This window comes from Moschus berezovskii, chromosome 17 (assembly GCF_049115385.1).
Source record: "Moschus berezovskii isolate FMDL1 chromosome 17, NW_MosBer_1.0, whole genome shotgun sequence".
Classification (NCBI taxonomy): domain Eukaryota; kingdom Metazoa; phylum Chordata; class Mammalia; order Artiodactyla; family Moschidae; genus Moschus; species Moschus berezovskii.
The window spans coordinates 7,010,011-7,019,524 of record NC_142476.1 but is presented as its reverse complement, the minus strand read 5'-3'; the positions used below and the strand labels follow the sequence as shown (position 1 = coordinate 7,019,524).

Genomic DNA, 9,514 nt, shown 5'->3' with positions numbered 1-9,514 from the left:
GAAACCTAAAAATGTATTTTATTTTGAAGTTGTGCTTTGGATTTTCCCCAATCCAACATCTGTTGAGTGACAGTCTTAGGTTCACACAAAGCATCTCCAAGCATACATACAGTATTCCAGTTATCAACACTATTTTAAAGAATATACCATTTTACACAAACGTGACATACAAGTCAGACATCACAACATTGCAATTCCCTGGAAGATCTAACTTCTCTTCTGAACATGAAGTACATATACACCAGCCCTTCCAGTGGTCTGTTTATCCTGTTGCTGGCGTCATCTCTCCTCATCTCTTTGGGGAGAAACCAGGGCGCCCTGAGGAGGTTGGCTGAGACCAGTGTTTCCAGTTTACAGGCTGCTGGCTGCAAACTCCTCTCTTTTCCAAACTGGGATGCTGGTAGCTCCACCCCATCTCTGTGTCCCAAAGACTGACCCATCAGAGTCCACACCAGGAAAAGGATCCAGGCCTCCAGGGGCAGAGTGGGGCTCTTTGAAGCATCATGCTGGTTTAGGAAGCTAATCTGAGGAAGACTGGTCTCCTGAGACCCTGGGTGGCCAGCTCTGCTTGGCTTTTCGGTGTAAAAATCACAGTGTGTAACCTCGATTCCAGTTGATCGCAATGAGCTCTGCCGAGAAGGACTCTCCTCCTGGGCTTCCTAGTCCTCGGGCAGGACCATCTCATCAGTGTCAGGAGCACCAGAGAGGGGAGACAACTCAGCGCCCAGAGAGGGGGAAGCAGATGAGCGCTCACTCACCGTCCAGCCCGCGATGCAGATCAGCAGATGGACCCTGACCGCGGGGTGGTGAACGCAAGTCAGGTACAGGGCTGAAAGAGACCTAAGGCAGGAGCCACAGAACAAGTCCAAGGTGTTGTTTTTAAGGAAGTTTTGCCTTTTCTTTCTTAAGAGAAGGACGTGCCAGGAAAAGAGGAGAAGGGCAGGTATGGGCACCGATTTTAACCAGTTGGATTAGAAGGAATGTCAAGTGAAGGGTGGGGTTTCATTTTCAGCAAGGAGACAGATCCTTGGCTATGAAAGCCCTCTGTTGGCTCAGGGCCTGCGTAAGTTCTGGTGACAGACAGGACGGGCCACTGCACAGAGCAAAGAAGCTGAGGATCCAGAGGACCGTGGGTTGCCTCTCACCGGCCGACACACTCACTGAAAGAGTGCTCCATCTTTCCATCCTGGCCTGTGGGATGATTTTCCTGATGCTGCAGGCTACTTTTCTAACTAGCAACTTTCCATAGAGCTCCTCTTTTCCTTCACACTGAAGGGGGAAAATCCTACCGCTTTCCATAGAGATGACTACCAGCTTCCAAATGTTGATCCGAAAAGGCCTAAAAAGGCCAAAGTTAAAGACAATTTAGATTTTCCTATCTGAACGGCAACCCACTATCTTTCCCAAACTGTGAAAAACAAGGCAAAAAGCACAGCTTTAAACACCAGAAAACAGAGAAGAGGAATGGGTTTCAATTTTAACCCAAGCAGTTGTCTGAGACCCGTGAGCCTGGGGTATGCCCATCCCTAGCTCTGGTCTCCCTGGGACAGCATGATGCTGGGAGAGTTGGGGGAGCTGGGACCTTGGGCACCAGATCTGGAGAGTGATTAAAGCAGACAAGATTTTTGCTTTTTGGAGAACCATAAAGACCAAAGGGAGTCCAAAAGAGTCTGCATCCAATTTTTCACTTTCTTAGATTCAGGCCTTGGAAAGATTTTAAAGCCCATGGGGCCAGAATTCTCTTAGTTGTCCTTGTCCAGATAAATAAAGATGAGTTTTAAGGGGCTCTGTCTCTCTTTAATCTAACTAGGGCTCCCTAAGCCCCATTGGTCCCTGAAGAGAGACCTTGTAGAATAACCCAACTAGGGGATAAACTTAGAATAAATTTTCATTTGGGAACGATTTTAGGATTAGCAAAGCTGAATTTAATTTTTAATAGGATAATAAATCTTATGTCTTAAGTACCCAAAAAGTGGGAGGAAGGCCCCATTTCTTACCTTTTCCAAACCTGCCACGAATACAATAAAACTGTCTTAAGACTCTTTACCCTAAAAGGAACCAACTATAAAACTGTCTTATACAGGAAAATGTCTTAAATGGAAAATGGTCCATCAGAGACAAAGATAGGACCCCGAGAAATGTCTATACATTCAGAAAAACTTTAGAAGTTCCATAATAAGATTGGGTTGTAGTTCCAGAGAATGGAGGAGAGCAAAAGCAAACACCAATGACCAATTCACACCAATAGAAAGAAGACAGAGAGAAACTCCCAACCCCAGACAGTTTACAGGATCGAGTCCCATCCTGCTAAATTTCGTGTGATGGAGATTGCAAAGGCTAGGTTCTCTGGCCCAAACAGAATGAGATTTGTAACGGAAACAGAGACCCCTGGTGGCTCCTGTGTGAACTGCCACAATAACTTACAAAGAGACGGCCTATCGAGGACCAGGGGAGGCTACACATGCCAGAGACTAGAAAAATCTACGTGTGTGTGTAAAAACGGAGCATGGGCTGTATATGATCCTCTGTAATCTGTACCCAAAACTCAGCCGTCACTGAGAGCCGCTGTCGGCGGCCAGCCGTCTGGTTGGGCGTCCCGTGTGTCTGCGGGGCTTGAGCCACTAGCCCGGGCCCGAGACTTGCCTTGGCAGACTGCACAGTGCCTGCTGGTGGGCAGGTCTATCTCCGGCTAACCTAAGGGCTACGTGGACTGTAGCTGGCTGGGTTACGACGACTGGGGCAGAGGGGGCCGGGGGCAGGGCGATAATGAGGGCTTCATTCTCAAGGTTTTGGGTGACGGGAAGGCAAAAACAACTTAGAACCTAAGTTTCGACTGAAGTCCCCAAGCTAGTTAAATAGGAAGGTTTTTAATAACAGTCAGTCCCTCTAGTCCCCTTGTCTGGGATAATTAAATTTCGCCCCTCAGACAGTACAAGACTTGTCAGTGGACTGTGGGGAGGCGGCGGAGTTGACGCCGGGGCTGGTGGCGTTCGTTTTGGGGAAGACGGCGGGCTTGGGCCGCGTGGCCGGAGGCTTGACGGGCGCTGCCACTTTGGCAGGCTTGGCGGGCCGGAAGGCGCAGGCGATGTCCCCCGCCGTGCTGGCGCTGCGCTGGAAGGCGGGCTCTGGGTCCTTGAGCAGCTGGGCGTGCAGGGGGCTGGAGGGCTCCGAAGTGGGTGCCACCACGGGGGCGGTCTTGAGGGGCTCCAAGGTGTCCAGAACCACGTCCGGGGTGTGCTTGACGCTGCTCTGCCGCTCCAGCTCCCGCAGCTCATTCAGGGCAGAGTTCATGGTCGCCTCAATATCCTGCGGACCGGAAAGGAGGGTATGAGGCTCACGGAGAGAGAAGCCCCCAGCCAAGGTCCTATTCCAATAACGCTGGCGGAATCGTGGAGAATCCACCTGCAAGATGTCCAGATGATTTTATCCGGCCCAAACCCTTTAATATGTGGGTGTTCAGATGGGAGGGAAGGACTTTCATTCTCATGAGGTTTTTTCCCCGAGTGGTTGAGATCCTTTTTAAATAAAGCCCTCAGGTTTTGCACACATGAACTGATGTATCTCTGGATGTTTTTGTTGTTGTTGTTTATTCGATAAGTCATGTCTGACTCTTTTGCAACCCCATGGACTAGAGCCCAGGAGGCCCCTCTGTCCCTGGAATTTCCCAGGCAAGAATACTGGAGTGGGTTGCCATTTCTTTCTCCAGGGGATCTTCCCGACCCAAGGATCGAACCCACATCTCCTGCTTGGCAGGCAGATTATTTGCCATTGAGCCACCTGGATGAGATGACATGTAATCCAGGAGGGAGAGGAAAGGTGGATGAATTAGGAGTGGCCATGAGTTTGGTCATGAGTACATGGGATTCAATATCCATGGGGTGCATATTCTACTTTTGCTTGAAACTGTATATAATAAAGGATTTTTTAAAAAAAAAGTGGTAGAGATGAAGTATGATCTTTGTTATCTTGGACTTTAAAGGCCAAAGGTTATGAGGGTTAGTCCTTCCTCTTCAAGAGCCCTGGCCTGGAGGATTCATCAGGACACTCCCGCACCCCCACCCTGCCCCAACCGACCCCATGAGAGTGTCCATCTTGATGAAGCCATTTCCTTCCACCTATCACCATGGGAGGGGACCAAGGAGTGACCAGGAGGGGGAGCCAGAGCCCACACAGGCCAATCTCCATCAGGTCACTACTCCAGATAGTAGGAAACAGCAGCCCCAGCTCAGGGGCTCAAGGCAGAACCAAAGACCCGTTGTATGCAGCCAGCTGCCTCCCAAGAAGACCTCCCAGCTTCCTCCCCTCCTCTCCACACACTCTGTCTGGCACTCCCAAACAACCATATGACTCCTCCCTTGGGATTAAAGTCACATGCAAAAATTCCAAGTTTTAAGCAAAGGCCTATAGGGTGATCCATGCTTTCTGTTGACAGTGGTTCAATTCCACTCACTCCTCCGATGCTCTCAAACCTTAAAATTGTTCAGAAAGAACTCTGTCTTCCTCCTTGGTCCTGCTCTGCAGCTAGTTATGTATGTAGCTATCCCAGATATGTAGTTATTCTGACATTCTTAACACCTGGCCAAAGAAGGAGCTGGGAGGATTCCTGGAGTGCAAGGCAGAGTGCAGCCAAGAGCTTAAAGGGGGACATAGAAACAGAAGGCTAGCCAAGCAAGACATCTCAGGCCCATAGCTTAATACTGTGCTTGCCAGGCATACCCTCCCTAAGCAGAGCACCACAATTAAGCCAATAGAGACCACACCCAGTCTCTATTGCCCCCTGGAAGTTGGGGTGAGGAGACTCTCAACTCGGTTGAGACAAAAAAGGGCAGCCGTGAGCCCTTAGTTCCTACCTGGTCTAATGAAAGTGATAGAGTTGGGAGAGACGTCTGAGTGAACTGCTTGGAGTGGCCCTGAGAGTCGGATTTTTAGAGGTGGGGCTGGATCTCTAATAATTTCATGGAAAACAGAGATTTGTCAGTGTGATGCATACATGGACGGAAGACCCTGTAACCAGGGGGCTCATCTCCACTGTCTCTGGAAGCCTGGGCTGGAAACCTTTCTGGTACCCGAGTCCCCGGTGGCAGAGTAATCTGGGTCCTTCACAACCAGGAGCAGATTGTTGACTGGTCACTGGTCTATTACTAGGAACAAGAGATTAGCCTCAGGGATGATGAGGATGGCACACTGATACAGAAAGGTGGCCAGAACCACCTCTGAGTCTCACCACTCGGGCAATTTCACTGAAATCCACCAGGGTCTCAAGACTCGAAACTTGGGCTGAATGGGCTCCATCAGAAATTCTCCATCTGTAACTATTAGCTTTAAAAATTACAACAGGCTTGCAAATAGCCCATATATGAGCAAGAAACCTGCATTCTTTTATTCTGTCTTTGAGTTCTTTCTGGGGAGAGAGGGGTCGACGAATTTCTTGTAAAGTCCTGTTATTAGGTCTAGGTGTCCAACAGAGCCTGAACTCAGCGTATAACGTACAAAGCATATTTCTGTCTCAAGTCTCGTCGTCATGAGCGTGGACGACACTAAGCAGCAGTGATGAGAGTAGACTCACTATACCCATTTGCCCAAGAGCCCCAGTTACCTGTGCAATGACCTCAGGGTCCATGGGCCGGTGGTTATTGAAGCTTTTTGACCTTCCTGCTGTCACCGTCTTCCGGATCTGTGGACTATCCAGCCGATTCTTCAGCGACGAGTGGCGGCTGATGGAGTTGAGGCTTCCATGCCCACTGATGGAACACTTATCCGGCCCTTCCTTGGGGAGGCTCTGGCTCAGGATGGGCTGGGAAGACGGGCGGCAGCTAGCCCCCACCCCCGGGGAGGCGGAATCAGTCAGGGAACTGCTCAGCCCGTGGCCATCGCTCCGAAATGTTTTCCGGATGCTCCCAGATTCTGGCCTCTTTCTTTGCCTTCAATGACAAACAAGAGGGCAGTGTCATCAAGGAGCCCTGGCTCCGAGGAAGCCAGGATGCGTGAAACAGAGGCAGGTGTGGGACCCAGGGACTCTGGGAGGGAGAGGACACAAAGCACGTCCTCTTTTGTTTCACCTTCCCTGGCTTTCTCTGGGTCTGTGCCCCTGCCACCCCCGACCTGGGCAAAGGAGAAACAGATACTTACTTGGTGGTCATGGGCTTTGAGTTCTTGAGATGTAAGGTGCTGTCAGAAGAAACGTCTGATTAAGTGAAAGTTTCTAATGGGAGACAGACTCATGAAAAGGCACCCTCTGTTACCTGCTTTGAGTGGAAAGCAGGCCCCAGATAGGGAAAAAAGTCTCACCATTACCAAGGAGCTAGGGAACTGATGGCAAAAGGAGAGTTGACTTTCCCAAGTTTTAGCATGATTTTTAGTCCACTGGAGAGACTGTAATTATTTCGGGCTTTGGCAAGAGGCTGCTGTTGCTTACCCCACAGACATGGAACAGAGTATTTTTCAAGAGGCTGCAATGCTACAGAGCTCAGGCCACATTTGTGCATTTTCTAGGGTGGAAATACATCTATATGACCCTAAGTCACCCAGCACTGGGCTGAACCCAGGCTCTGAGTCAACTAAGGCGCTCAGACGAAATGGTTTGGCAGAATCCTACTCATACGGGTGTTGCCTACTGCCAAGTAATTTCATTATCTCTTGCAGTCAGATTTAAAGGATCTAAAGTAAGAGGCTATGCGACTTTCGGTTTGAGATGGACACTGGGCAGCTCTGATCTTCAATCTACTAAGGGCAGCTGAGGTTGAGGTGGGAGTTGGAGATGGAAGAAGGGAAGGCCCAGCATGGTAGGCCCTGAAGATAAGGAGCTAGTCCTTGGGGCAGGACCAGGATTCTAGCCAGTTCTGTTCCTGTTCACTGGGGAGGTCTTCCTCATCATAAATCTCTGGGCCTGGCTGGGATCTGGCACATTGTAGCCACTCATGAAGCTGCCTGCCTCAGCAGCTTTAGCCTTGGGGGTCAGCCACTCTTGAGTGGATAAAGGATGTCCTCAGAGTCTTATAAGGTCCAGTTGAAATGACTTTTCTTCCTCTGCAAAGTCTTCTCTGGCACCCAACCCCAGTGATAGGTAGACTCTATTCCTCTCAATTCTGTTCCTTCAGGGTGTCTATGGAACCACTTTTTAGTTACCTGTCTGTATGGTGTTCACCTTGCCAGACCAAGAGCTCCAAAGGCAGAAAGAAGGAAAATGTTTGAAAGTGAATTTGCTCAGTCGTGTCTTTGTGACTCCACGGACTGTAGCCTACCACACTCCTCCATCCATGGGATTTTCCAGGTAAGAGTACTGGAGTGGGTTGCCATTTCCTTCTCCAAAGGATCTTCCCAACCCAGGGATCGAACCTGGGTCTCCCACATTGTAGGCAGATGCTTTACCATCTGAGCGAGGGCAGGGAACATCTTACTCCTCTCTGAATGACTTGGCAGAGCAGCAGGTGCCCAATAAATGTGTGGTGTTGAAAGGAAAGGCCACACCTGAGTAACTCTTTGCTGATTTCCTCTTCCCACTTGTGAGGGCTGACTCACAAGGCCAAAACTGCTGAGGAGGCAGACGTATGGAGCGGCTGGTGTGGGCCAGGCCCCCAGGATGTAAAGAGAGGCAGACAGCGTTCCAGGTTTCAAGGGATCTGAGTCCAGCTTGAGTCCTGAGATTGCTTTGGGAATACAGAATAAGGGCACCTAACTCAGCCCTGAGGAATTCAGGGGTGTCAGAAAGGTTTCCCCGAAGAGCTCAATTGTCAGACTGAGTCTTGAAGAGGGAGAAGAATCAACCAGTTGAGGAGACAGCAGATGGGAAGGTCCAGGGGTGAGAGAGAACCCAGGGCACTCAGGAAAGAAGGAGCTTGGGAGGAGAGCTGAGTCGGGTGGGAGGCACGGCTGAATCGGTCCAAAGGGCACGATGGGCCAGGGAACCGCTGTTCACCCCTGACCAGCTGCCAGTCTGGGCAGACCACGTCCTCCAAGAGCCCATCCTGGTACCCCAACCAAGGAGTTCACAGGAATTCTACCAGATGTTCATCTGTTGACTATTCTGGCTACTACTCTCTACAATTCCTTTGTACAAATGGCAACAAATATATGACGGCTTAAAAATATGTACCCAACTAATTAGCTAACTCTCCCTCCACCGACCTTGCCTTGGTTTCTGGGTTAATTATAGGCTTACAACCTTATGATTATAGGCTTATAATTAACACAGACTTGTAAATAAGGAAGAAAATGCGATCAGCCCACAGTTAACGTTTTTACTAGCTGGCCCTCCCTGTTGGTATGAAGCTGGAGGGAAATGAATAAAATCCTGTCTTTTTTTACCAGTCTGATTTAAATTAGAACTATACCGGCTAAGTGAGCTGAATCAGCTACTTTACTAAGAAGAGGGTGAAAGAAGCCACGTGCCCCGAACACTCCCCCTGCTACCGTCTGGTTGGAATAAAGCCAAGAGATCTGGGCGACCTGGTGCAGTTTAAAAACAACAAGCATCTTTTATTCTCCTTCCAGTTTCAGTATCCAGAGGCTGCGGTTAACAGGTTTTCAATGTGCAAATCATTTCATTCCTCCAAAGCCAGAGGGGAATAAAAGCTGTACATCATCTCCAATCCATATTCATCGGAAGTGCCCTGGGGCTTGTCATCCTGCTGGCACTGGGCCAAGTTTCAGGGTCTGGTGGAAAGAGGTCTGTAGGCTTTGGGACTTGGTGTCTGGCCCCTTGAGATGAGATTAGTTTCTCCAATAACCTGAATGTCTCTAGGGGAGGCAGCAGCACACGGGCGTGGAATCCCTCTGGATGGCCAGATCGGGTGTGAGTGGAGTAAAATCCCCAGGACGTTGCTAACAGCCACAGTGAAAGCCGGGGGCCAGAGTTACGAGCCTGCTGGACGGAAGTGGGCATCTGCACCAGGACTAGTAGGGCGGGATCACACACTGGCTAAAGCGGTAGGGAAAATGGCAAATTGTTTCTTCTGGTGTGAAAGGGCAAGAGGAAAGGGAGCTGGGGTTAGACAGTGAATGAAGATCTCAGGACAGAGCTTTCTGTGGGGGCTGGGGCGCGGTCTCCTTTCCTCCAAGGGAGTGAACGCAGGATGAGGGGGAAACAGACACAGGGTAAAATAAACCATTGTGGGTAACGTGAACCTGGCTGCAGCCACATGAGACTTTGGATTTTTGAACAGACAGGGCCAAGGAAGACGTCAGAGACTATTATTTGAGTCAAAGCTAAAACGAGAAGGCACCTCTGAGAAACAGTACAAAACTAAGCTGCGTGAAGTGACTGCAGCTTTGGCCAGAATTTTAGCAGTCAGACGGCCTGGAAGGTCTGAGTGGACAGCCGCTTCGGGGACAGCGGGGTGCACCCGGTCCTCAGGGTGACGGCCGCGCGCCGGGCCTGCGGACGCGGTCTGTGAACGTCTCCTCGGCCCGGTCTGCCCTGCAGCAGCCGCGGCACATGCAAGCGGTCAGGCGGGCAGCGGGGGCCCTACGCACAGCACAGGGGTGGAGGGGGCGGTTAGGCCAGAGGGTGAGGCTG

At 50.3% G+C, this 9,514-nt stretch overlaps 1 protein-coding gene across 5 annotated transcripts in view; it reads right to left on the bottom strand.

Annotated features, from left to right (window-relative positions):
* Positions 1-9,514, bottom strand: part of SRGAP2 (SLIT-ROBO Rho GTPase activating protein 2) — a 262,190-nt gene continuing 252,676 nt past the window's right edge. For 2 of the 5 annotated variants that reach the window (XM_055419997.2, XM_055419998.2), the window contains exons 22-24: positions 6,130-6,168; positions 5,597-5,921; positions 1-3,306 (exon numbers count right to left, since the gene is read on the bottom strand). In XM_055419997.2, the coding sequence (XP_055275972.1) occupies positions 2,923-3,306; positions 5,597-5,921; positions 6,130-6,168 (748 nt within the window). In that variant the 3' untranslated portion in view covers positions 1-2,922. Of the gene's footprint in view, positions 3,307-5,596; positions 5,922-6,129; positions 6,169-8,449; positions 9,464-9,514 lie in introns of those variants that run through there. The other 3 variants (XM_055419999.2, XM_055420000.2, XM_055420003.2) reach the window with 2 other exon arrangements.